The following is a 27598-nucleotide window of genomic DNA, read 5'->3' as shown; positions in this document are numbered from 1 at the left end:
TTCTTTTTTTTAACTAATTAATTAATTTGGCTGCATTGGGTCTTAGTTGCAGCACATGGGATCTTCCTTGCGGTGGGCAGACTTTCTAATTGTGGCACGTGGGCTCCAGAGCACTCGGGCTCAGTAGTTATGGCTCTCTGGCTTAGTTGCCCCCCTGCATGTGGGATCCTAGGTCCCCAACCAGGGCTTGAATCTGAGTTCCCTGTGTTGCAAGGCAGGTTCTTAACTACTGGGCTACCAGGGAAGTCCCTTATGTTAGTAGTTTATGAGCTAAAGCTCATCTCTCTTTGCGTTTCCCAAGGACATTTTTGATCTCCACGCATGCATGTTCAGTTGCTGAGTTGCGTCCAACTCTGCGACCCCATGGACCATAGCCCTCCAGACCCCTCTGTCCATGGAATTCTCCAGGCAAGAATACTGGAGTGGGTTGCCGTGAACTCCATTCCCAGCCTCATTCAGGCTCTTGCTATTTCACCAGACTCTGGCAGGAGCCTCCAGAGGGACCGTGCCTTCAGCCTCTTCCACCTGCATGGCAGCTGCTGCAGTCCTACCTGAGCGATGGGACACTTCTGCTACACATCCTCTCTAGTCCCCCAGTGTCTCCAGATCAAGCACGACCTCTTTGTTCTGCTCGCACTCATGGCCCTGTGTGGCCTGGCCCAGGTGGCCCCTGGGTGGTCCTCCCCTGATCCCCTCCCCACAGCCCTCGCTCCATTCAGATCCTGCTGTTCCTTGGACATAGCCTGTGCTTGCTAGCTTTCACCTGCGCTGCTGAATTGTGACTTGGAATGACCTTATTCCATCCCTGTGTGATGGTCATCCTCTGAGTACACAGCTTTGGACACCTGCTCCATAAAGCCATCCTTACTTCCGGCCTCTCTTCCCCGTCCCTAGATCCACCACCTGAGAGCATCTCTGTCACCTCTGCTTGAAGTCATCGCCCCTAGAACATTCAGATTCTTCTCTTTTGGCTTTGTATCATATATTGTTTTAGGATTTTTTTTTTATGTCGATCATTTTTAAAGTCTTTATGGAACTTGTTACAATATTATTTCTGTTTCATGTTTTGAATTTTTGGCCGCAAGGCACATGGGATCTTAGTTCCTTGACCAGGGATGGAACCCACACCCCCTTCATTGGAGGGTGAAGTCTTAACCACTAAACCATCAGGGAAATCTCTTGTTTTCTGTTTGTATCAGTCCTCATCTTATTTCTTCTAGGAGCCTATAAAATCCCCAAAGTCAAGGAACCTGTTTTCTTTTCCTTTTTTTTTTTTAAAAACAGTACCCAGTACAGTGCCCTACACATAGTGGAGACTCATTACTGTCAGAGTGAGAAAAATGAATCTTTCCTGTGTGGAGAAAGAACTGCTGGGTCAATAAAGGAGGCAGATGGATAGCTTCATCATTCCAGGCTTATCTGCCTTTCCCTTGAGAAAGCCAAGCTAAACTTGTGTTTTAAAACATAATGGCATCAAGCCCAAAGTTAGCAGAACATAGCCCAGGATATTCCAAAATCTCAAAAGGGAGACTGGGTAAGAACTGGGAGAATTCTCAGGCCAGGAGGCAAGTCAGGCCAGGCAGCTTAGTTCAGCCAGAGAGGACCTATGCTTTTTTTTTTTTTTTAATATTTAGGTATTTATTTGACTGTACCTGGTTTCGGTTGCAGCACACAGGATCTTTAGTTGCATGAAAACTCTTAGTTGTGGCATGTGGGATCTAGTACCCTGACGAGGGATTGAACCCAGGCCCCCTGCATTGGGAGCGCGGAGTCTTAGCCACTGGGCCACCAGGGAAACCCCGAGAGCACCTGCTCTTAGGTTTTCACTCTTGGAAGCTCTGTATTAATTCTTTGTTTATATTTAGAAAACTCAATGGGTATTATCATCTTTTACGCTATTAACAAATACACTTTTATAATTTTATTTATTTATTTACTTAGGGCTGTGCTGGGTCTTGTTGCTGTGTGGGTTTCCTCTAGTTGTGGTTCAAGGGCTTCTCATCGCAGTGGCTTCTCTTGTTGCAGAGCCCGAGCTCTAGGCATGTGGGCTCAATAGTTGTGGCTCCCAGGCTGTAGAGCACGGGCTCAGTAGTTGTGGTACACAAGTTGCCCCGCAGCACATGGAATTTTCCCTGGCCAGGGATCGAACCCATGTCCCCTACATTGGGTTGGTGGACTTTTTACCACTGAGCCAGCAGGGAGCCCATACGCTCTCTTGTCAATAAGAAGAGTAGAGAGCAGTGTAGGGTTATAAAGGTATGTCTTCTTAAAGCCACGATTCTCAGGTTCAGAACAACATCACTTTTAATTCATTTAAATATTTGAAATGTATACAACACAGAGCTCTTGAGATGTAATGTTTTTACTAAACTGTTTGGCAGTCATTCATTTAAACTGATAACAGCTCCTTGCTGTTTTTACCAGCACTTCGTCTTTCAAGCAGTCAGAGTTCAGGGGGAACAATGGTCCAAGCCACTTAGGTGCTATCGGGTTCCCACCAGGCTCACCAAGGCAGCACCCTGATGGGGAGAATCCCACTGGGGCATCAGCTGTATCAGAATTAGAGACCCACTTCTGCATTTCAAACCAGTGGCTCTGACCGTGGTATTGAGTGAGACCCAGCATTACGTCACAGTCAGGTGGGAGGGACCTTACAAGAACTGTGAGCCTAACACACACTAAAGCACCGAAGTCTGTGACCAGTGATCTCGTTGTTCACTTACAGCACATGCACGCTTATCCCCGTATTGACAGCAAATTTCTCCACACTTACTCTGATACGTTTTCTAGTATGGGAGAGAAAGCAGAGGCCTCTGGCTGGGCAGGGGCGCACACGTGGCCCTCTGAATTCTATGTGAGCCTAGAGCCTGGGTCAGGGTAGGAAAATGCAAGAACCATTGGTTTAGGATGAGTTGTAATTGTCTACTAACCAATAAGGGTCCTTTGGCAATTCAGTAGTATTTGGACAGTGGTCCAACCCTTTTGAAAAAACTAAAAGTGGCTCTCTGCTTCATAACTTACACTGAAATAAATTCAGATGAGTTACAGATCTATACTGTAAACCATCTGAAATCACCTATAGTAGAGTATTTTTGGAATCTTGCAGTGGGGTAGGACTTCTTGATTTTAAAACAAGTCATCAAACTAGATTGGACTCATGGAAACAAACAAAAGTCCTTTATATTAAAAAGATACTGTGAAGAAAGTTCAAAGCCAGTGCAGAGACTGGGAGGAAATATTTGGAAAAAAAGCCTGCAGTGTAGCAGATAAGAGTCGAAATCTTGCTCTATAAGAGCATCTACAATTCATAAAAAAAGTCAACCCAGTGGAATAAAAGGTAAAAGATAATGACCTGGCAATTTAGAAATGAATAAAAATGAATTATATCCATAAGAAAAGATGTTCAGCTTTACAGATTACCAGGGAAATACCCATTAAATCGAGATGCTATTCTGTAGCCTGTGAGACCATCAGAAATTGAATAGTAGGACTTCCCTGGTGGCCCAGTGGTTACAACTTCGCCTTCCAATGAGTGGGGTGCGGGTTTGATCCCTGGTCTGGGAACTGAGATATTCCACATGCATTAAGGGCAAAAGGCCAAAATATACAATAGAAGCAATATCATAACACATTCAATAAAGATGTCAAAAAAAAAAAACAAACCAAAAACCTTAAAAAATTGAATCATGTTTAGAATTCTCTGCCTTTTTGAGCATTGACCTCCTTTAAAACTGATTCCAGAATTCTTCTAGTAAGTAATATGTGTTATTTATGTGTTTATTTTGGCGGTGCTGGGTCTTCATTGCTGTGCAGGCTTTTTCTCTGGTTGCCGCGAGTGGGGGCTCCTGTCTGGTGGTGGTGCGTGGGCTTCTCACTGCAGGGGCTTCTCTTGATGCAGAGCACAGGCTCTCGAGCTCAAGAGCTCCAGCAGTTGCAGCCCTCGGGGCTCTGGAGTTGTGGCATCTTCCTGGATCCGGGATTGAACCTGTGTCTGCCACATTGGCAGAGGATTTCTTCACCGCTGAGCCACCAGGGAAGCCCCTCCCCTTTGATTTTCTTTTCTCATCATTACAGGAAATTGAGTACAAATTGCACATTTTCCCTCATTGTTTCAGATTTTGAGATCCAGAGTGAAAATGGGGAGAGCTCTAGCCAGGACATGTTCGAGGACGTCGAGTCCCATGAGATGTTCTCAGACGTGCCGGATGGGGAAGGCATCCCGCAGTCCGACTGGGAAAGTGACGTGGAGAGAGACTGCAACCCCCAGGGGCCCCGGAGAAACACCCCCAGGAAGGACCGCGGGGTGGTGCCCGCCCCGGGCAGGGAAGCTGGCCAGCTCATCGGCCTCCAGGGCACCTACCTGGGCGAGAAGCCCTACGAGTGTCCCCAGTGCGGGAAAACCTTCAGCCGGAAGTCCCACCTCATCACCCACGAGCGGACCCACACGGGCGAGAAATCCTACAAATGCGACGAGTGCGGCAAGAGCTTCAGTGACGGCTCCAACTTCAGCAGGCACCAGACCACGCACACCGGGGAGAAGCCCTACAAGTGCCGGGACTGCGGCAAAAGCTTCAGCCGGAGCGCCAACCTCATCACCCACCAGCGGATCCACACGGGCGAGAAGCCCTTCCGCTGCGCCGAGTGCGGCAAGAGCTTCAGCCGGAGCCCCAACCTCATCGCGCACCAGCGGACCCACACGGGCGAGAAGCCCTACTCGTGCCCCGAGTGCGGCAAGAGCTTCGGCAACCGGTCCAGCCTGAACACACACCAGGGCATCCACACGGGCGAGAAGCCCTACGAGTGCAAGGAGTGCGGCGAGAGCTTCAGCTACAACTCCAACCTCATCAGGCACCAGCGGATCCACACGGGCGAGAAGCCCTACAAGTGCCCCGACTGCGGCCAGAGGTTCAGCCAGAGCTCGGCCCTCATCACCCACCGGAGGACCCACACGGGCGAGAAGCCCTACCAGTGCGGCGAGTGCGGCAAGAGCTTCAGCCGCAGCTCCAACCTGGCCACGCACCGCCGGACCCACCTGGTGGAGAAGCCCTACAAGTGTGGGGAGTGCGGCAAAAGCTTCAGCCAGAGCTCCAGCCTCATCGCCCACCAGGGCACGCACACGGGCGAGAAGCCCTACGAGTGCCGGACGTGCGGGGAGAGCTTCAGCTGGAGCTCCAACCTCCTGAAGCACCAGCGGATCCACACGGGTGAGAAGCCCTACAAGTGCGGGGAGTGCGGGAAGGGCTTCAGCCAGCGCTCCCAGCTGGTGGTGCACCAGCGGACCCACACGGGCGAGAAGCCCTACAAGTGCCTCATGTGCGGCAAGAGCTTCAGCCGGGGCTCCATCCTGGTCATGCACCAGAGGGCCCACCGCGGGGACAAGCCGTACCGCTGCCCCGAGTGCGGCAAGGGCTTCAGCTGGAACTCGGTGCTCATCATCCACCAGCGGATCCACACGGGCGAGAAGCCCTACAAGTGCCCCGACTGCGGCAAGGGCTTCAGCAACAGTTCCAACTTCATCACCCATCAGCGAACTCACCTGAAGGAGAAGCTCTACTGAAAGAGCAGAGAGGGAGGGAGCGTGAGGGTCGGGGGGGGGGGGGCCTGGAGAGGGACCAGCCACCCTGCCCCCACGCAGGGATGTGTCTTTAGAGGAGCCATTCCTCCTGAAGGCATGTTGCCAGGATCTTAACCCCTGCTCACCCTCACTCCTGGGATCCTGTCACATTGGCAGTCACAGTCAGACCCTGAGAACCGAGCTTAGGAATGGAAGCTCAGAAAGCTTGGTACTTTTCCTTGTGACACTTCTCAACTCGGTTGGCTCCGTCTCTCCTGATCCTCTGTGCCTCAGTTTCCCCTTTGATAGAACAGGAGGGATAGTTCTCTGTGCAATGGAAGCCAGCGTTGCCCTCATTTCAGAGAGAGGCCCCAGACCTGGTCCTTCTGCTGCCACTGTTGGGCTAAGGTCCCTTCACCCAAGCTGCGAGCATCCCAGGCCCCCTGCCTTGGCAGAACTGGCTCTTCCTGCCCCTGGGTCCTGGGTTTGGATTTCGGGTCAAGGCGGAGGGGCTTCTCCTGTTCTGAGTCATCCGCATGAAGGTAAAGTCCTTTCCTAGTTCTAGAAAGTATCAGGAACACGGAAACACGGGGGTGTCTGGCCCGGAAACTTTCCATTGATAGGAGGTTGCCCAGGGCCTGCCAGGGAAGGCATAAACGGAGAAGTGATGTGTTTACTCTTGTCTCTGCTCACTGTCCTGGGGTAAGTTGGCTGTGGGAGTTGGGGACGCACTTACTCTTGCAGGGTTTCGGTTTTTGAGTGTGAGGTGTCATCAAAGCCCCCAGCTGCCTCCCCCTGGTGGATGGTATTTCTCTCATTCAGAGTGATCGTCCTGCACTCTGCATGCAGGGTGGCCTCGCATCTTTACCCGCCAGATCCGCGGCCCCGTAATTGTCACCCTGTGCGCTCGTCGTTTCTGTCTTACGTACACAGATCCAGAATTCCGTCTGGTAGCATTTGTGTACAAAGAGCATTCTTTTTAAGGTGGTGTTCACTTTGAGGCCACATCGTCTGTCGCCTGGAGAGATCTGGGCTTGAATCAAGATACAGTGTCTCCCTTAATCTTGAGACGCTCCCAGGGCTTTGTTCTCGGCCGTGAAACAGTGAAGACAGGATGATAGCAGGTGAAGGGGTTTTTTAGGAGGGAAGAGGATGGTAAAAACAGGCTTTTCTCTCCTACGCATGGGGTCTGCACTCAGAACGCACCTTGGTTTTTACAGGGTGGCTGCTCCAAATCGCCTAATAAAGTCGAGTCCCATTCTTTTCCCAAGTCTGTCTTTTTACATGTGTTAAAAACCCAAGCTTGACTGTTAGCAAACCCACGTCTCACTTCCCCACTCCATCCACCTGCTCACCACCTGCCTCAGGCCAGAAGTGGTCCAAGACCTTTAGAGGGAAAAAGGTCACTTGCTTCAAAGGGCACAGCTTTAAGGCAAACCTGGTCCCATGTGTTCGACCAGCGCACACACCTCTCCACTTGCCCTTTGCCAGCGCTGCATCCAGCCTGTCAGCTGACGCCTGGAGCCCCAGCTTTGGCTCCTGTGCCAGATGGTCTCCCCAGGAGGTATCCTCTCCATCCAGAATCGACTAAGTAAGACACAGGAAGCTCTAGGCAGCAGCAGCTGTTACACCAAACCACTAGGCTGTGAGATCCCCATCGCTGACTGCATTCCTTCACTTACTGAGAAAGCGTGTACTGAGGGCGTGTGTACCATCGCCATGCTGGGTGCTGGGGAAAGGCTGTGAACAAGAAGTTCTGTCACGCATCGTCATGCTGCTTCACTGGAGCAAAGATTCCCATCTGTCTGGGAAAAGACAAGATCTGCCCTGCCTTTAAGGGAAAGGGGCCAAGAGGGTTTCCTCGGTGACACCCTGGAATTTGGGTTGTAGAAGATGGTGGCTCTCTTTAAGTCTCACCTTGAGAAAACAATGGATACTAAGCTTTTTAAACTTTTCTAAGTAAATTTCCTTCTTTATTCCTCCCTACCTGGTAGAGACACAAAATATCCTGGGAATAAAAAGCAAATGAGATTAGCTAGAATTGCAGAATCAATCAGGCAGGAACCAGGTTGGGAAAATGACAGATGGTGGTTTTTTAGAAAGGTTGAGAGCCCCTGGCTTCCTGTCCTGCTTGCAGCTAAAGGGGGTCTGCAGAGGGGTCTGTGTGGCAGGAATGTTGGATGGAAGGACACAGTTTGTTCCCCTGAAAAACATCAAGAAGCCCCCACCCCCTGGGCAGATCTACCTCTGCCAGACGTGTTTCTGTAACAGACTATCTCCTCTTCAAGGTACATATATTTAGGGACCAAGTTTTTTGTTACCAGTTTGTTTCTAAGTTCATGAGAACAGCCTTGGGACAATTAAAAACCTACAATAAATGGCTTATTTGCTTTGCCCTCAGTGTGGCCCCACAATGACCACCCTCTACCCTCTGGCCCATGCCAGCCCCCAGGCCTCTGCTCACCTCTGAGAACCTCGAACCTGCCTCTGCCTGGTGTGGCCTCCCTCAGCGTCCCGCCCCCAAACCAGCAAACTTCTCTGAACCTCGCCCCTTCCTCACCTCAGGGCTCAGCCTGGAGATGCACTTTTGGTTTCACAGTGCTGTCTGTCCACCTGCCGCTCGCCTCCACCCCCACGCAGAGCTCAGGACCTTGCTCTTCTGCGGTTTTCTCCCTCGATTTCTAGTCTGTCCCTCTCTACTGGCTTCTTCCTGCAACTTACCTCTAGTGTTCCTAGAGCCTCAGACTCGCAAGTTCAGAGCTCCCGCCCCCACCTGCCTCCCTTGATGTCCTGTGACCAGCCTGCTGATGACAGGTGAATTTCCTTTTTGTGAGTAGCACCGCCATCCACTAGGTCTCACCCAACCTGGAAACCTGGGAGTCACCCAAGACTTCCTCCTTCCAATCCCTTAGAGCCATTTGGGAACCAGGCCCTACAAAATTCTTAGCCATTTGGGAATACAAGCGCCCGTGGAGTGATGAGAGCTGGACTGACCTGGCTCTGGGCACACTTGTGCCACTAACCACACACCCTCACTCTTATTATTAGAGATTTTACAATTTGAGGCAGGTCATCATGAGACCTCTTGTTTTCCATGGACTTCTACTTCCCTGTGAGTTGCACTTCTGGCTTGCAGTAACCCATGATAGCTGAGAGTTGCACAGTCTATGGCAAGGTTACTCTGCACAGGCAGCATGCTAATCAGCTCTATATGCAGGTCTGAATCCTGACAACCACCCTGTGAGGTAGTAAGTTATCCCCACTTTACAGATGAGGATCTGGAGACCCAGAGGAGAGGTTCAGTTTGTAACTTGCCCAGCTGCTGTTGCTGCTAAGTCACTTCAGTTGTGTCCGACTCTGTGCGACCCCATAGACGGCAGCCCACCAGGCTCCCCCATCCTTGGGATTCTCCAGGCAAGAACACGAGTGGGTTGCCATTTCCTTCTCTAATGTGTGAAAGTGAAAAGTGAAAGTGAAGTCGCTCAGTCCTGACTCTTGGCGACTCCATGGACTGCAGCCTACCAGGCTCCTCCGTCCATGGGATTTTCCAGGAGTACTGGAGTCGGGTGCCATTGCCTTCTCCAAACTTGCCCAGCACCTGTCGCTTAACCACTCTACTCCTGATGTCAATTAACCCCACTGCATTAAAAAAAAATTTTTTTTTGCCATGCCACATGGCAGGTGGGATCTTAGTTCCCCAACCAAGGATTGAACCAGAGCCCCCGCCTTGTAAGCACAGTCTTAACCACGGGACCACCAGAGAAGTCCCCCCACTGCATTATTAAAGCCAAAAGAAATCCCACAGGAACAAATGGAAAGAACAAGGAAACATTAAAATCGGCATATTGGCTACTCGTTCCAGTCTTCTCCCCTAGTGTCAAGGTGATCCACTGTTGTAACTGACCCTTTCTTGCCCATCACTGGGGGTCACTCTCCTCAACTCTTTATCCCTAATGGGAAGTCTGTCTCATAACCAGAGAGTTGGGTGGGGGCCCCATGTGCTGGGCTTGCCCCCTCCCATAGTCTCTCAAAGACAGACCTGGAGTTTTTTTCAAATGTAGGGCCATTATAACCTCCCTGTTGCCTGACCTTGTGAAGCTATTTCAAATCTCTGGATAGATATTAAAGTCTTTGCTTTCTCTCACCCTCTTGATAACATAGCACATGGCCATAGAGGAAGTGGTAGTAGAATTGCATGGGTGATGCTCAGATTTTGAGATAGAAGATTTCAGAGCCTAGTGGGGAGCAGGGAGCCACAGCCTTTGGGCATCTAAGCCCGCAAGCCCTAACTAGAGGCCTACACATGCAGCTACCGAGACAAGAAGCCCTTGTGCAGCAACTAGAGTGCCGCACAATACCGAGTGCCACCATGAAGACCCAGATTAAAATTTAAATTAATTTTTAAGGTTATTTAAAAAAAGAACAGGTAAAAGCAGAGATGCTCTAATGACTGGATGGTGGGAACCAAAGCTCTCTCCTGGGCTGGGTCTTTGCCCCTCTTTCCTGGTCCCTGAGGCAGTTCTGTGGAACTTCTAGGCTAGGCTGGTTGGAAAGCTAGGTGTGTGTGCACCCTGAAAGAGCTGGGCTGAGTTTTCCACATTAGGCCTCTTGGAAATCTTGTTCTTAAGATCCAAGAGGCTAGAAGAAATCTCCATGACCCAGACTTGCAGCTGGATTTAGGGCTCTACAGATAGAGCCCCTCTTGTCCTATACCCCACCACAGGCTGTCCCTCCTAGGGGGAATCATATCTTCACCCACCTTCCATTGAATTTAAGACCCTTTATGTGTTAAACAGGGAGTGAGACATACTACACAAAATTTGTTGTCAGAACCAAATCAGATAAAATATGCTGAGAGGGACTTCCCTGGTGGCTCAGTGGTTAAGACTCTATGCTTCCAATGCAGAGAGCACCGGTTCGATCCCTGGTCAGGGAACTAAGATCCCATATGCCATGCAAAGCGGCCACAAATAACAAAGGTATAAAGTATAATTTCCCCACCCTCTTCCCTGAGGGTGCACTTTCTTTCCTCCTGGGCTCTCCCAGCTGCTCTCTAGTACTTCCTTCCAGTCATTTACTTTGAAAGCTACTCCATTTAGCACTTAATCTTATCGCTTTGAAGTTCCTTGGGTTGTTCACCATTCCACTTTAGAAAGTGCACCCTCTGCCAGTTTGCATTCAAGAGGAGGAAGTGTTTTTCTTGGCCCAAAGTATATGCTCTACAATGGTCTGTTAAATGAATAGCGTCAATGATAGTCATCTTGAATCACCCAGGACTGTGCACTGGGGAAATGAGGGCCATGGGGCGAGAGGAGCAAAGGGGAGGATAGTAGTGAAGCGTTACTACAGTGGGCAGCCAGAAAAGCTCTTTGTTTAAATGGCAAAACATCTGAATTGGGGTCTCAGCGCCACCCTGAGAACTGGGTCCAAGCTGCCAGGGCTTATTCACCTGTATAATAGGATTAAATAGGGATTAACAGGGATAAACACCCGCTTTCAGCTGTAAGGGAAATGCTTTGCCAAGGTCCCTCTGTTTCAGTAAATCCCCCCCGCCCCCAGGCGGAGTAAGGCGAGAAGCCGCTACCTCCCCAAATTCCCACGGGGGTGGGAGAAGCGAGGCAGGACTGCAACCTCTCAACTTGCGTGGACTACAGCTGTGGCTCAGCAACCCCGAATCTCCGTGTAGGAAAGTCCCACCCGTCATCGATGATTCGCATCGATAAACGGCGCCCAAGCCACTCCGAAAGATCATTGGTTAATGCTGCTGTCAGTCGGCAGACGCTGGCGGAGGCCTATGGGAAATGTAGTTTAGCCAGCCCGAGTCCTTCGGAAGTTTGCATTTCCACTTCCGGCGTTTAGTCGCTGTCCGAAAGTGGTAACTTGAGGTCCTTGCTTGGGGTGGGAATGTCGTGTAGGGACTGTGTGTGGCCAAAGAGAAGGTGCCGCGGAGTCAGGCCCCCGGTGGTGGTCGCAGGGCCTCGACGGACGGGAGCGGGTCTCAACTCAGGTCTAAGCCGCTCACACGGGCTGGGCATGACCAGGCAGGCGAAGACCCGGAGTCCGACAGCTTCGGTCCGGAACCCGGGGGAGGATGCGCCCCTCATGCTGGCGGCGCCCTCCTTCTCGCTGTCCACCAGGCCCGGCGGAGACGACTCTGGTTCCGTAGCCAACGAGGCAGCTCCGTCCGCAGAGCCTGCGTTTACCCCATAGAGCTTCCAGAAGGTCGCCCGCGGAGCAGGGTAGCTTTCCGGTGAAAGTCACGCTCTTGAGGGTCAGACACCCCGTCCGCCGTCACCGGACTGCCCATCTCCAGCCAGCTTTGTGTCCCCCGGCAAGGTCCCGGCGGTCTCTGAGCCACGACTGCTTCAGCTTTGAGGGGGTGGAAGCCTGAGTATCTCAACTTTCTTTCCAACTGTAACATCTTTTGAGTCTGTGATCACATATCCTTGCTCTCACATCTTGCAACCTTAATAACCAGGGTAATTCTCTTTGTTTGGGAGAGTTATGATGCTGGGACTGAGGAATCCCCAGAGGGCGCCCCCCACCCCTCCAAATCTGAGAACCCAGCCTGTGGGAAGGACAGCTGAGGGTTGGAACTATTGAACCTCCAAAGCTTAGAGCAGGCTCCATTCAGGCGCTGCTCTCCAAGGTGCTGCCACCTTGGGTGCCCATATGGCTCTTGGGCCGCACATACTTGGCAACACTTTGAAGACCAGTGGCTTGGGAGAGCGGGCAGTTTTTCGTTCCTATTTTATCCATCCGCCCATTCTCATTCTTCAGTGTGGATAACTGGCATTTTCTTGGTGTAAATTGCTATACAAAAACAGCTTCACACTCCCCTTCTTTCCAACCAGATCACCAGCCCTTGACCCCTCCTGTCAAACTTCTGGAGCTGCCTCCCCAGAGGGGAAGCCAGTGACAGAAGGCCAGACTCCACGGGGCATCAGGCTATGGCACAGGCAGGGGTGGGGGTGTGGGGAGGAACAGGAAGACTATTTTCATCACCTCAGTCTTACTGGGCTAACCTTGTGGTTTTCACTAGAATTCACTTTGTAATGTATGTCTCTGGCTCTAGAATTTCAAGTTCTGCTTCTTCCTATCTGAAGTGAAGGAAGAGGTTTGAAGTTCAGAGCAGAGCTGCAGGGTTTCTCTCTGATCTGAACAATGGCTGTAGCTGTGGACGAACAAATCCACACTCCTTAAGTACAAGAAGGGCTTCGAATAGTGAAGCTGGAAGAAGATTCCCACAGGGAGCAGGAAATTTTCCTTCAAGCAAATGTCCCTGGACCAGAGACCTCCTGCCAGTGCTTTTGGCATTTCTGCTATTGAGAAGCAGCAGGACTCTGGGAGTCCCTCATCCAACTCTGGAAGCTTGGTTATCAGTGGTTGAGACCAGAGAGGTAGTTGAAAGAGCAGTTCCTAGAGTCGCTAGTCCTGGAACCATTCCTGGCTGTCCTTCCCCAGGAGATCCAGATCTGGGTTAGACAGAAGCATCCAGAGAGCAGACTGGAGGCAGTGGCCCTGGTGGAAGATTTGCAAAGAGAACCTGGAAGACAGCAGGTGAGATACGGGAACTTAATTCTGAGTAAAGTAGAGGAACGTGAGAGCGCCACCTTCGGTTGCCAGCAGTATATGGATGATGTGTAGACTTTTCTCTTGGTATCAATGTGGAATTTGCTCATTACAGCTTCCCTTCCATTTTCAGACTGACTCTTCTTTTCTTTTTCCTTAAACATTTTTAAATTAATTAATTAACTTGGCTGTCCTGGCTCTTAGTTGCGGCATGCAGACTCTCAGTTGCGGCATGTGGGATCTAGTTCCCCAACCAAGGGTCGAACCCCAGGCCTCTTGCATTGGGAGCATGGCATCTTAGCACTGGACCACTGGGGAAGTCCCTTCCACTTTTCAGACCGACTCTTCAGAGAATGCACAATATTGGGTACTCTTGAGTGTTGGTCCCTGCCGTTAAATAAGAAAATTGCTTAAAATAGAGTGAGCACCTCTCTGATACAGGAGCATGCACAAGCTATTTTCTCTTTGCAGAATAGCTCTCATTCAGCAGGAGCCAGCCTGAAGCAAGGGGCTTCACCAGGCTTTACTAACTTCATTGAACCTTTGGGTCCTGTTGCAAAATAGCTTTTTTGTTGCTGGCCATCTCTGTGTTGTCAGTTTTGCCTTGAAGTGAGCAGAAGCAGCCCCAGGAGAGCTGGATGGACAGACTGCAGTGGGTCTGGGTTCCAGATATTATCTCTCTGGTGTCTTCCACACCCACCCTCCTCATTGCCTCTGCAGTGATCTGCATAAGACTGAGCTCCCCCTCTGTTTTTTAAGATTTTAAAAAATGCATTTATTTTTGTTTGCACTGGGTCTTTGTTGCTGTGTGCAGTCTTCCTCTTTTTGCAGAGCGTGGGCTCTAGGCACAGGGGCTCGGTAGTTGCGGCTCTTGGGCTCTAGAGTGCTGGCTCAGTAGTTTTGGCACATGTGCTTAGTTTCTATGTGGCATATGGAATCCTCCCAGACCAGGGATCAAACCCATGTCCCCTTCATTGACATGAATTCTTAACCACCAGACCACCAGGGAAGCCCTCCCACTTCTTTGCTTCTTTATGTCTTGGGATGATTTTTTAGTGCCTACAGAATTTTGACCTTCTCCAGTCCTTAACAGGGATTCAGAGAAGGAATCCTCAGGATCAGTACTGGGTTCCCTAAACATCCATCTGAAGCAAACACAGAATCCATGTTTCTGTTCCAGGTCATGGTGATGATGTCACAGCCAGATCAGAAGACCAAATGAATCGCAGCCACAAAGTAGAACTGGGAGCCTCCCACAAGAGCGAGCAGTAAGCAGCAGCAGTGGGAGGGAGTGAGGGAGAAGGGACCCTTCGTGGGTGGGTATGAAACCTCCTCTGATTATAGGAAGTGGGATAAAAGGGTACAGCTCCTTTCCCTGGGAGGGTGTGGCATATAACTGAAGCTGAGCACAGGAATCTGTGGGATCCTCAATAGGCACTTCCAAAGGGAAGAAGCACCTTGTTGGCAGGTTTTGTAAAACTCCACAGCAAAGCCTGTGACACTGCTCCTTACATGAGTGAGACATCATTGGTCCCAGCAGGTAAGGTGTGGGCACCGATTTTAGGCCTGGTTGGTAGGAAAGGCAGAAGGTAGGGTTAAACTATTGTGGACTAATTCGCAAAACAGGTACATGTCCCAGACCAATTCAGATGATTCCCATGTGCTGTCAAAACTGAAGAATAGGGACTTCCCTGGTGGTCCAGTGGCTAACTCTCTGTGTTCCCAATGCAGGGAGCCCGTGTTCAATCCCTGGTCAGAGAACTAGATCCCACCAGCTGCAACTAAGAGTTAGCACACTGCAACTATGATCGGGCATAGCCAAATAAATAAATAAAAATAAATATTTAAAAAATGTCATCAGCCTGCAAAATATTGCCCAAACCTCCTTTCTTGTTTAAGGTAGGCCACAGCTGAGGTATTAAAGGCACTGTTTTCCTTGACACTAAGATTGATAGTTTGTCTTAAAAGTAATAGTCACTTCCTTCTTTCTGTATCTAGATCTTGCCCTGATGATAATTCTTTAACATCTGGTGGTAGTGGTAAAGAAACTGCCTGCCAGTGCAGGAGACTTAAAGAGACACAGGTTCAATCCCTGGGTCGGGAAGATCCCCTAGAGAAGGGCATGGCAACCCACTCCAGTATTCTTGCCTGAAGAAATCCATGGACAGAGGAGCCTGGAGGCTACAGTCCCTGGGGTCACAAAGAGACAGACACAACTGAGCAACTAACACAACACCACAATACATCTTAGTTCAGTAAAAGAATTCACAAAACCTGTTTACATTTATCAGCTCTTCAGATTCTCTATATTGTGAATACGGACGGGGTAAAACACTGCCATTCTGCACTCGGAGAAATGGGGCATCCAGAGCTAAGAGCAGTTACCAAATATTTATTGTGCCATGCATCCTAGCAGTTATTTTTAAATATGTTACTTCTAACTTTCCCAACAGCCCTGCCAGGTAGTTATTACCGGCCTCATTTTACAAATAAAGAAACCGGGGTGGGCTGACAGGCTGGTTAACTTGCCCTCAGCCACTCAGCTGGTAGCAGGGCCGTCTGCGGTCGCCTGAATCCTGAATCCGTCTCCTTGCTCTGCAGCAGGTTCCCAGGGCCTGGGCTGAAAGATGCTGGTGTCAGTGAGAAGCGCAAGGGTCCACCCAGTCCCACACATGCAGAGAGGCATCACTGGCTGCCGATAACACAGTCCTTGGTTTGTAGGGGTGCCAGGTGTGGGTGGTGACCAGCGGGGCAGGGTCCATCCCACTGTCGTCTAGGAAGATGTGACCTCTGTGAGTGAAGAGAGGTTCTACTTGGCGCCCCACTCCAGCCCAAGATGTGACATCATAGACCTGGACCGTCCCATCGAACCCTGAGAAAGAACAAGGGAAGAGAGTGTTGACGCTGTATCTCTGAAACTGTCTTTATAATTTGCTCTGTGGAACCAAAACAGGCTGGAGGGTGAGGAATCAAACAGTAATGAGGTACTTAAAGACCAACCGAAGGGCATGTGACATGTGACGTCAGCCACGTCAACAGCAGCTAATGACGTCACAGAGCACATGCTGATGAGCATGTGTGGTCTGTCTATCATGTGCCAGGCCCGAGGCTAACCCTGCATTCTCTCTCTTTCACCCCTCATGACTATATGAAGTAGGTAGGACTTTTTTTTTTTAAGTTTATGTATTTAGTTTCAGCATGTGGGATCCAGTTCCCTGATCAGGGATCGAACCCAGGCCCCCTACATTGGGAGGAAGAAATCTTAGCCACTGGACCACCAGGGAAGTTCCCATGAAATAGGTTATTATTATTTTCCCCAAGAAACTGAGGGTAGAGACTTGTCAAACCTTTTCTGCTAACCCCCAATTCTAATCCCCCCACATGTGGGTCCCTCCCTGCAGATGGCCTTGTCTCCTACCTGATGGGGGAAACAGAGAAGCCTACAGAGAGAGAAATACCCCAGAGACGCCTACAGAGAGAATTACCCCCGCCTGGCTCATGTCTCCTGTTCTTTCTGGATCCAGTTGTTATCAATGAGCCTCTCCTGCTCCCTCAATTATTTTCAGCCTCTCCCCACTCAGAGGATTCTTCCATGGGCTTTAAGATACCTCATTACACACCCTCACTCAGCTCGATGCTGCCAGGCCAGACCCAGGAGTCTGCTGACCTCACTGGCTTGCTGTAATTCTAAAAGCAAGTCGCCTGAGAGGCACCTCAGATCCTGTCACCTCTCCCTGGTTAAGCCCATGGCTGTTCTGGTGCTGTACCACCTGCAGGCTTCTAGACAAACCTCAGAACTGAATTCCTGCTGGGACAGGAAAGGCCCGCTACCCATGTGTGAAGTTTGGTAGCCAGGATGAGGAAGGGCCATCCCTCATGAACCTGGAGAACTAGGAGTTTTTCTGTGACAACTGTACCTTCTGGGGCCAGATTTATTATGCGGCTGTGGGCTCCCTCCTGAGTACCTAAGAGTCCCCTGGGAGAGAGATGAAGTGACAAAGTCCTCTCAGCAGTACCTGAAATGGCCAAGCAGTTGTCCAGGCCAGGGGCCCAAGTCACTCGCAGCAGCTCTGGCTCAGGGCTGGGTGTGGACACGGGGCACTGGACTGAGCTCACAGGCTGGCAGAGATCCCGGGGGTCGAGAAGACAGAGCTGCCCGTCTGAGCCAAGGCGGGCAATGCTGGGCCCAGGGCCCCGGCCCCCAGCTTCAGCACACCACCGCCTTCCAGCAGACCCAGGGCCCGGGCCGAGGTTCTCTGACGGGGCCCACTTCTGGCGGGTGTCGACCAGCCCCAGGCGGCCTGAGGAGCAGCAGAAGGCGAAGGTGTCCGTGTCCAGGACCTGCAGGCTACTTAGCACATCATCGTCACTGACACCTGGAGAACGGGGCGAGTGAGAAAAGCTGCTGCAATCAGATGGGGCTGGTGGGCCCGGCCGACGGGTGGCCAGTCCTCTCCTCGGGGAAGCTCCCCACCAGCCCCAGGCAGAGCGAACCACGTCCCCGGTGCCCCTCGTCTCACAGGTGCACTCAGCCGGCTGGGTGCTGCTCTCAGGACCACCTCCCCACACCCAGAACAGGAGCCCCTGAGGCCAGGCCTTGCCTCTCATTCATCTCGCTTCCCCAGCAGCGGGCACACAGGGCTGAATTTGGATTCCAGTGTGGCTGAGTGGAGCTGGGAGGCAGAGGAGCTGGAAGGGACTGCGGTACCTGAGGTGTACGTGGTCTTCTGTGAGTCCAGATCCACCACCTTCAGGCTGCTGAGCCTCGCACCGTGGAGGATGCCGGGTGCCACCGATGGGAAAACGGCCACCCTGGGCCAAAGAGGGCCGTCGCTCTCGTGCACGTCCATGGTGCTAACAGCTCTGATGACATCTGGCGGGAAGCAGGAGAGGCTCAGAATGTTAAGGCAGGTCTGGAACATTCCATGGTAAGGGCCAGGCAGAAGGTCAGGGGAGAAAAGGAGCTCCCTGTCGGTGAGGGAAAATGTGGAGACCTAATAACTCCGTGCTGTGTTTCCACTTCTGGAACTGTCAGGGCACTGTCATTTCTCTATGATTTGTCTTGTGAACTGTTTCACAGACTGGAGATAATGAATGACAGCAGCCACGTCCAAACCCGCCCAGCAGTTCTGGCTTTTTATAGTTTTGCGGAGAACAAATAAGGAAGAGGAAAGCACACACCAGCACTGTCGTCTGTAACAGGAACAGTTCACGCAGTGACGTTATTTCTTCAAAAACATGTCCCGTGATCTCAAGCTGTTTACTGAAGCCCAACAGGTGAAGGTTACAACACAGATGCCTTCAAACATAAATAGGGCAAGAAAGTCCACGTCTTTTTTACACTGAACATCGACACACTTGACCTCAGGCTAAATCAGACTTTAGCTCTGTTCGCCTCAGCGTTCTTGGGCAGCAGGCAGGTTCCCACCCTCTGCCATCTCCACGTGTAACACAGTTCAGAACAAGCAGTTTGCTAGGCACACTACTGTTACTTGACGGGAGACACACGTTTTCCATTTTCTATTTTCTTGCTCCTAGAGAGGGTTTACTGTTTGGTTTTCAGGTTCTCTAAAGAAAATGGAGAGCTGTATTTTTACATTCTAGATGAGAAAGGGATTGATGAAAGAAAAAACACCAGCACGGCTGATCAAGCGAACATGCGACAGCTATTGCCTTGTGACAGTTCACTCACACACACACACACACACACACGAGTCACAGAGGGCGCGGCATGGCCGCGCTGGCTGCAGAGGCCCCCCGAGCCCTGCTCCCCAAGCCACAGGCTCTCGGTGCCCCTGGTGCAGACTTGCCGAACATAACTGCGCTGCCCCAGGGACTGCGGGGGGGCAGGGAGGTTGAAGCAGACACCACAGCTGAGCCTCAGGCCTCATGACAGCCTCAGCATGTGTCTGGGGGCACCAGTGAGGCCGAGATTCAAACAGCCCAGCCCGCCTGACTCTCCCGGGCCTCACTTAGATGGCTCCCTCTTCCCCTTCCACAGACTCCAGGGAGCCTGGCAGGGATCCCCCAGGACCTGCTCAGAGCCAGGGGTTCTAGGTGGGATCTGTCCCCTGACAGCAGGGAAGGGGGCAGCTGAGGGAAAACCATCAAAGGCCGATTTCAAAGATGCAGTGGAAGACAAAAGCTTTGGAGCTCCTGACTGGACAGTCACTCCACAGTTAACAAGAGGAAAGAAATGTAGGTTCTTCCTCCTCCTCCCCTCTCTCAGGGGAAAAATACCCCCTCTAGGAAAGCACACCACCCTCACCAAACCAACTGAAAGGAAAAATTACTATGAAGTCAAAGCAAAAGATGCTGTGAGGCACCTCCAAGAACTGGGCAATAAAAGAAAGTTGGGACTTCTCTGGCAGTCCAGTGGTTAAGACTTTGCCTTCCAACACAAGGGATGCGGGTTCGATCCCTGGGCAGGGAACTAAGATCCCACTTGCCGCAAGACAGTTAAACCCGTGCACCTAAACTACTGAGGCTGGGCACTGCAACACAGATCCCACATGCCACAACTAAGACCCAGTGCAGCCAAAAATAAATCAATAAATATTATTTGAAAAGAAGAAAGCAAGAAGGTTGTGTCTGAAGATTAAACCAGTAGAACAGGTCACAGAGGCTGTAAGCGACCTTCAGGAGTCAGAATGGCTCCAGACCCGAGATACTGAGCAAACCTATTACCAGGTTGAAAGGAAAGTGGTGGCCATGAGAGGGCGCTGTGGAGCCACCAAGGCACTGTGGGGGGAGGGGTGGGAAGGTTTTAACTTCAGTGGAGGCCTCAGCAGAGAGCTGTCTGACACTGTTAGACATGTCTTCATCTAAAGACATCCTCAGCAGACTCCTCCGCCCCAGAGCTGAGAGGAGAGGCCACAGACCCTACCTCCAGGGGCCTGGACAGCACCTAGGCCTGGGGAGCCACGTCTTCACAAGGTCTATACTCTGCCTCTGGAGAGCTTGGGCTTCCCTGGTGGCTCAGTCGGTAACGCATCTGCCTACAATGCGGGAGACCTGGGTTTGCTCTAAGAGACCTGGGTGTGCTCTAGGAAAGCACACCACCCTCTCCAAACCAACTGAAAGAAAAAATTACTATGAAGTCAAAGCAAAAGATGCTGTGAGGCACCTCCAAGAACTGGGCAATAAAAGAAAGTTGGAAGATCCCCTGGAGAAGGAAAGGGCAACACACTCCAGTATTCTTGCCTGGAAAATCCCATGGACGAGGGGAGTGCAAAGTCAGAGATGACTGAGTGACTTCACTTTCACAGAGAGCTTATAACCACTTTGGAAGAGCTTATAATCATTTGGAAGCTTCTGAGCTGGTTCTTCTTGCCATGCTTATGTTTACCACACAGCCTGAGATTAGGTTAGGTCTTTTATAGGAAAAGAATAAGGATCTGGAATACTTCATCTTTGGGGATACTTATTTTTTCATTATAAACTAATAAAACGGCATTCTGGTTTATACAGCAGTCCTCCGGGTCTGGTCACCACATCCAGCCCTACCAACAGATTAGATTTACTCTGGGTGTGCTCACCAAATCGGCTGCGGGTCAAAACCTGGACCTTAGAAAATACACTTTTAGGTATCTACAAAAACAGCTGGCCAGACTTGCCCAGATTATGGACTATTCTGCACTAATATCCAGGGGAAGATAATGATCTGATTTCCTACTGGCACATGAGAGTGTCAGGGCACATCTCCTCGGGCTGAGCTCCCGGGGGCCTGGGGCTGCGGCTTCTCTGTGGCACCTGGTACCCAGGCAGCGTCAGAACAGGAGGCAGCTCCAAAGGTGCCCCCCACCCCAGTTTTAAACCACCGCTGCCTCACACTGCCTAGTCTTAGAGAAACATAAAAAACAATGATCAGTTCCTGGCATAAGGACAGACACAGTGATCACGGGAACAGAATGGAGGGTCCAGAAATAAATCCTTACATTCACGGTTGACTGATTTTCAACAAACACACCAAGGCAGATCAGTGGAGAAAGGTCAGGCTTCTTGACCCATGGTGCTGGGAAAACCTGACATTCACAGGCAAAGAGATGAGCTTAGACTCTTCAGTGATACCACACACCAAAGTGAACTCTAAGAGATTTAAATGTTGGAGCTAAAGCAATAAAACTTTTGGGGAAAAAAAAAAACAAACATGGGGGAAATCTATGGGTAAGATAGTTATGACACCAAAAGCACCATTCTGAAGAGAGATAATAAAATGGACCTCATTAAAATTTAAAATTTTATGCCTCAGAGGACCCTATTAAGAAAATGAAAGACAAGGAGAAAATATTAGCAAAACATACATCTGATAAACAACTTGTAGCCAGAATGTACAAAGAGCTCTCACAACTCAAAAAAGACAAAATAGCCAACCAAAAAAAAAAAAAAATGGGCAGGTTTCCCTGGTGGCTCAGTGGTAAAGAATCTGCCTGCCACTGTGGGAAACATAGGTTGGATCCCTGGGTCAGAGAGATCTCCCTGGAGAAGGAAATAGCAACCCACTCCAGTATTCTTGCCTGGGAAACCCCATGGACAGAGGAGTCTGGTTGGCTACAGTATGTTGGATCACAAAGGGTCAGACACGCCTGAGCCACTAAACAACAACAATTCATAGTTACCACCAGGCATGATTATAAGCAGACTCTGAAATCAGACTAGAATTAAGTCTTGGTTCTGTTACCATCTTTGACCAAGTGAGCCTCTCTGGACAGTTTGTTCTCAGACTCATGAGAATTTAATGAGCTCACACATGGAAAGTGATCAGTACAGTGACTGGAATATAACATACACTCATTAAGATTACTGTTACATCTTACAGATTGTTGAGTAATGTGAACAAGTATCTAAGAAAATGTACAATGGAATTAGAATATCAAAGGGCCTATGACAGCATATTATCTCAGCCTGCTGGCAGGGAGTGGATAACAAAACACCCTCGTTAAGACTTGAATAGGTATTTTACCATAGAAGATACATGAATGGCTAGTAAACACATTAAAAAGATGCTCAACACTACTAGTTATTAAGAAACTGCAGACAAAGCCACGTGATATACAACTTCACATCCATTACGATGGCTTTAATAAAAAAGACAATAGCACATGTTGGTGCAGGACATAGAGAAACAGGAACCCTCATACACTGCTGGTAGGAATGTAAATGATGAAGCCATTCTCGAAGAGTCTGGGAGTTCCCTAAAAAACCCAACGTAAATTCACCACATGATCCAGCAATTTCATTCCTAATATCTATTCAAGACATATGAAAACATGGTCCACATACTTGTACATGAATGATCTTAGCAGCATTATTCCTAATAGCCAGAAATCAGATCCAGCAACTGGTGAATGGATAGACAAATGTGGTACATCATAGGAAGGAACACTGTTCAGCCTTAGAAAGGAACAAACTGCTGATACATGTTACAATACTGTATCACATGGCAGACCACAGAAGTATTATCATTATGCTCAGTGAAAGAAGCCAGCCAGGAGAGACCACATGTTGTATGAGTCCACTGATATGAAACATCCAGAAAAGGCAAATCTGTCATAGAGACAGAAAGCAGGGTGTGGGCAAGGAGATTAGCAGTAATTGGCAGGACAGATCTTACTGAGGACATAAACATGTTCTAAAACTGACTTACAGTGGTAGTTGCACAACTTGTTAAATTTACAAAAAAAAAAATCACTGAATTGTATACTTAAAATGGGTGAATTTCAATAACATTATGAAAAAAATAATCACAATGATAAAGAAGTATATTCAGACACCTGGAAGCTACAGCATCAGACAACTGAGAAGGAAGAGACGACAAAGGAGGGCCCACAGGGTCAGTGCCCCAAACCCAAACGAGGACCAGGACTGCCTCCTGCAGCAGTGGGGCTGGGGGAGGAGCACACAGCGGTTTCTGGGAAGCACCCGAGACAGGCAGCGTGGGAACCGCAGGCAGACCACACGAGCCAAGGGGCAGTTCCCAGGGAGGCTGCCTGTGCCTCTGGGCCTGAGTCCACGCTGGCCCGCAATGCTCCCACCCAAGGAGGGATGGAGGGGCTGGTGCCTGCCTGACGGGAACCAGAAACCCGCCGCTGGAGGGGATGCGCCAAGGGAACCCCCTCCACTCCCACAGGAACAGTACAGACGCTTCCTGCGCCTTTCCGTCTCCTGCAGGTCAGCCCGGCCTTTTCCTCGCTCTGTTTTCCTTCCCAGAGAGCAGCATGGCTGGAACGAGAGGTGACCTCCCTGCTGCCCTCGTGCCGCCCCTGCCCACGGGAGAGGCCCGCCGCTCACCAGGTGCCCTGCCTCTGACTGGGTTGGCGCGCTCCATTCCTGAAGCAAGCTGTAGGAAGCTCCATGAGGGGCTTGTGTGCATTGCTCTGGCTACTAATTCATCTCTGCTGTGTTAAAGTAGATACTGCATTTTCAAAATAAATTTTGGGGGCCACAAGGCATGCAGGATTTTAGCTCCTCGACCAGGGATCCTGTCCCCTGTGGTGGAAGCATGGAGTCTTAAACACTAGATCTTAAACACTGTGGGAAGTGTCTATAGATTCTCCATTTATTTCCCAGTTGGCTCTGAGTCTGCTTCTTAACCGGCTCAGATCAGGGATTGGGGGTGTGGGAGAAACAGGCTTTCCCACACCCCCATCCCTCACCAATTCAGTCACTCACCACTGTCCTCTGCGAGCTGCCACACCTGCAGGTTACACCCGGGAGGGCCACTGGTCACCAGCAACCTATTAGGATGGACAGGGAACCTCAGCACAGACAGTGGGGAGCTCACCCACATCCCCCAGCCTCTCCCTCTCCAGCGCACTCAGCGTGGGGTCCCACACTCCCCAGATTGGGAGAGCTTATAGCAAGGAGGGTCATCAAGACCAGTCACCCTCATTTAACAGATGAGGGGCAGGCTTGATCCCCTCCAGGGACAGCTGTGGGACTGAGCCCTGGCTGCCACTTGGCATGACGTGTCCAAGAGGACCCAGCAGGGATCCCGAACACAGAACCCTCACCCACAGGCTTTCGGCCTCTGCCAACTGAGCTGTTAGCCCCAACCACCCACCATCGGCTCTTTGAGAAAGTAACAGCATCGCTTCTGCATTATGCCCTAGAGCAACACCACTGATCTGTGGGTTACAGTAGTCAGATGGTCTGTGAGGGACCAAGACACCACTGAGCGCTGGTGTCTCTGTATTCCGGAGACAGCCCGTGCGCACAGCCCGTCCATGTGCCCCTGTGCTGAGGGCGGAGGGGGAGGGGTGGGGATAAAGAGGCAGGATCACCCTGCCGTTTGCAGCCACTCCATCCGGAACGGAAGATCTGAGTCACAGACAGAGCTGACCTTACCTGGTGTCTGGCACGTGCTTCAGATCAAAGACAGACCTGTCTGAAAATCCTCCATGCTGTACCTTGAAATCTCTTTCGGGGAATAAGCCCTAAAATACAAAGAGGTGGCCAATCAGAGAGGGCTGCTCTCTAAAGGAGTGTTTCAGAGGAGCTCCAGGCGAGGAGCCATATCCCAGCCTGGCAGGAAACCCTGGAAGCCGCTCAGGTGGTAACGATGCTTCTTGAGCAGGGCCTCTGGGCATGTTACTTGTATAATAAATGTTGGTCTCAGCTGCCTACAGAGATGGCTTTCTTTCCTACACATCCAAAGCCTTTCTTCTAACCTTTCTCCATAGCAAAAGCATTACATTCCAAGCCTGCTTAGGGGAGTCACAGAGGTTTAACAGTGTATCAGAGAAATAACTAGAATGTATCTGCGGACAAACTCAGCCCCATTCCTCCTGGCACCTCCCACCAGAAGTTAGGTGGGTTCCTCCAGCAGTAAAAATACAACCGTCAATCAACCAGTATTCACTGTGCCAGTCACCTTATTTAGTGCTTTATCACGTTGAATTCTTAGAACCACCCTGTGAGGTGGACAGTATAATTATCCTTATTCTAAAATGACAGAGCTAGAATACAGGGAGCTTAAGCAACTTTTCTAAGGTCACACAAGGGTTATGTTACACATTTGAACCCAAGTCTGTCTAACCAAAGTCCATGCTCTTAGCTGCTGGACTACTATCTCCACATGAGGAATCAGAGGCAGGGGAAAGGAGGTGGCCACAAGAGAAAAGAGGAGGGACTTGCCTGGTGGTCCAGTGGTTAAGAATCTGACTTGAAATGCAGGGGATGTGGGTTCAATCCCTGGTCAGGGAACTAAGATCCCACATGCCTCAGAGCCCACATGCCACAAGATTTCCACATAATGCAACAAAGATCGCAAGTGCCACAACTAAGACCCAACGTGGCCAGATAAACAAATTTTTTTTTTTTAAAAGAGAGAGAAAAGAGGAAAAGCCAGCGGTGAGGTGAGAGGTAAATCAGGTCTCTTATCAAGGCTTGATTTTGGTGTGGTCCTGTCTCCTGAGGGGTGGAGATGAGGGAAAACAAGAGCGCTAGAAAGAAATTTACTCGAGGACAGCAAAGGCTGAACTGATCTAGCCGATGAGTCTGAGTGATTTCAGAGTGACATTAGGCAACCATCAACGTTTTTCATCACACATTCTTTTCTCCTGGCTTCTGGATCACTGGCTGTTTCTGAGATGCCTTCTACTTTGAACATTATTCATTCTCAGTATTCCTTGTGCATCCACCTTCCTCTACCCATTCTTCAAATGTCCTCCCTGGGATTCTGTCTTTAGCCATCATCTCTTCTTACTCTTTATACACTACACATTCTGAGTTGATCTTAATCATTCTAAAGTTTTAACCACCCTTGATAGTCTAATGGCTCCCTAAATCTGTTTCTTTTTTTTTTTCACACCTACAGGATCTTAGTTACCCCCACCAGGGTTTGAACCCAGGCCCCCTGCAGTGGAAGCACAGAATTATAACTGGACCACCAGGGAATTCCCCCTCAATCTATTTTTGATGAAGTATAATTGACTTCTTGCTCTAGGAGCCCTCTGTAAATCACAGGACTTTCTGTAGCACTTACCTCTCTGCATATCTGTCTCTCTTTATTAGACTATAAGGGCAGGCTCAGTGCTTACAGTTTCTCTCTCTCTAGTACCCAGGAAAATATTTAGTAGACAATAGGAGCTCCATAAAGGTTTAATAAATGAGTAGAAGCAGACACTACAGTCAGCACATATATTTCAAGTTACCTGGTTTTCTTTTACAGAAAGTCTGAGAGGCAGGATGAGATGAAGAATCTCATTTTTTTTCAGGCTTTCATAGCCAGCAACCAAGATTCCTGGAAAAAAGAAGCAGAATATACTGGGACAAACTGCTAGAAAGATTGGGAGCCATGGCTGGGTCTAGACACTTTGCCATATCTCCCAAAGCAAAAATAAACTCCTTTGCCACTGGTATGCAGCCTCGTATCGGGGGACTGGAAGAGAGCTAGATAGAAATATAATGCTGACAGAACAAGAAATTGCTGCAAGTTAGCAAGAGGTCTTCAAGTTCTCAGAAATGGTTGGGTCCCTCTAGGCTGAGCTCCTTGAGTCCCAGCTTCAGGAGTGGAATTCTGTCTCCTTCAGGGTCACGAAGGGCATCTCACCTTTGTCACCAATCCATTCAAGCACTCGAGTGGCTCCTGAGAGGTCAAATGCATGGAAATCTTGGTACCTGAAGGACAGAGACACGATGTCACATATTGATGCATGGCACTTTTACAACTGTTCAAGATGAGATGTCAGCATGGTTTAGTGGTTGGGGGCCCAAGCTCTGGAATCAAGCAGAACTGGGATCAAATCTTGTTACATATTTTACCCTCTGTGTGACTGGGACCAGGCCAGTCACAATTTCTCTGAGCCTTGTCCTCATGCGTAAAATGGAACTCCCAGAGTACTTCACAAGGTTGGTGTGCAGAATCGAGACAATCTTTGTTTAAGGTTTAACTCAGAGGCTGGTGCAAAATAAATGGTCACTTGCTTCCCTGGTGGCTCAGATGGTAAAGAATCTGACTACAATGCGGGAGACCTGGGTTGGATCCCTGGGTTGGGAAGATTCCTTGGAGAAGGAAATGGCAACCCACTCCAGTATTCTTGCCTGGATAATCCCATGGACAGAGGAGCCTGGCCGGCTACAATCCATGGGGTCGTACAGAATTGGACAGAAATGAGCAACTAACACTATAAAACAAAAATTATGCTATTATTATCCCCCACAAGCACGGCTCCTACCAGTACTTCACACAACTTGCACACACAGAAAGGTGCCATTTCCCAGAAGCGGGAGCCGAGGCTCAGACGGAGTCCTCCGTACAGGTCCCACCCCACACCAGGATTCCCCGCATGCTCCACCCCGCGCCCGTCGGCCCCCAGGCCAGTTCCCTGGGCCGATTCCACGTCCCATGCCCACACAATTTACAAGCGCAAGGACTCCACCAGCCAGTCCTCCGCGGGCTCCATGGCAACAGTCGCTTCCGGTATCCTATTTCCGCCTCTGAATCTTCCTGGGCAGGCGCGGCCTTCTCGC

The 27598-nt window shown here is 50.1% G+C and overlaps 2 protein-coding genes across 6 annotated transcripts in view; one reads left to right on the top strand and one right to left on the bottom strand.

Annotated features, from left to right (window-relative positions):
* The window catches only part of ZSCAN2 (zinc finger and SCAN domain containing 2), a 23124-nt gene extending 5976 nt beyond the window's left edge, over window positions 1-17148 (top strand). For 2 of the 5 annotated variants that reach the window (XM_043489539.1, XM_043489540.1), the window contains exon 3: window positions 4116-7949. In XM_043489539.1, the coding sequence (XP_043345474.1) occupies window positions 4116-5557 (1442 nt within the window). In that variant the 3' untranslated portion in view covers window positions 5558-7949. Of the gene's footprint in view, window positions 1-4115; window positions 7950-14306; window positions 14395-14752; window positions 15240-16527 lie in introns of those variants that run through there. The other 3 variants (XM_043489542.1, XM_043489541.1, XM_043489543.1) reach the window with 3 other exon arrangements.
* On the bottom strand, window positions 15499-27598 carry WDR73 (WD repeat domain 73). The gene is made up of 8 exons (XM_043489546.1): window positions 27491-27598; window positions 26679-26746; window positions 26281-26369; window positions 24473-24561; window positions 23798-23862; window positions 17835-17999; window positions 17143-17502; window positions 15499-15998 (listed from the first exon to the last, which is right to left on the bottom strand). The coding sequence occupies exons 1-8, from the start codon at window positions 27529-27531 to the stop codon at window positions 15763-15765; spliced, it is 1113 nt and encodes a 370-aa protein (XP_043345481.1). The 5' UTR covers window positions 27532-27598; the 3' UTR covers window positions 15499-15762.

The sequence above is a fragment of the Cervus canadensis genome, chromosome 17 (genome assembly GCF_019320065.1).
Source record: "Cervus canadensis isolate Bull #8, Minnesota chromosome 17, ASM1932006v1, whole genome shotgun sequence".
Lineage (NCBI taxonomy): Eukaryota > Metazoa > Chordata > Mammalia > Artiodactyla > Cervidae > Cervus > Cervus canadensis.
Note: the sequence above shows the minus strand (reverse complement) of the source record. Positions and strands in the feature narration are given on the sequence as shown.

Bases quoted from the DNA above. Each gene is read 5' to 3' on its own strand.
- WDR73 (XM_043489546.1), bottom strand. From the start codon at position 27,531: ATGGAGCCCGCGGAGGACTGGCTGGTGGAGTCCTTGCGCTT. The intron at 26,370-26,678 runs GTGAGATGCCCT...TCTTTTTTCCAG, and splicing joins TGAATGGATTGGTGACAAAG to GAATCTTGGTTGCTGGCTAT. The intron at 17,503-17,834 runs GTACCGCAGTCC...CCCGTTCTCCAG, and splicing joins GAAGACCACGTACACCTCAG to GTGTCAGTGACGATGATGTG.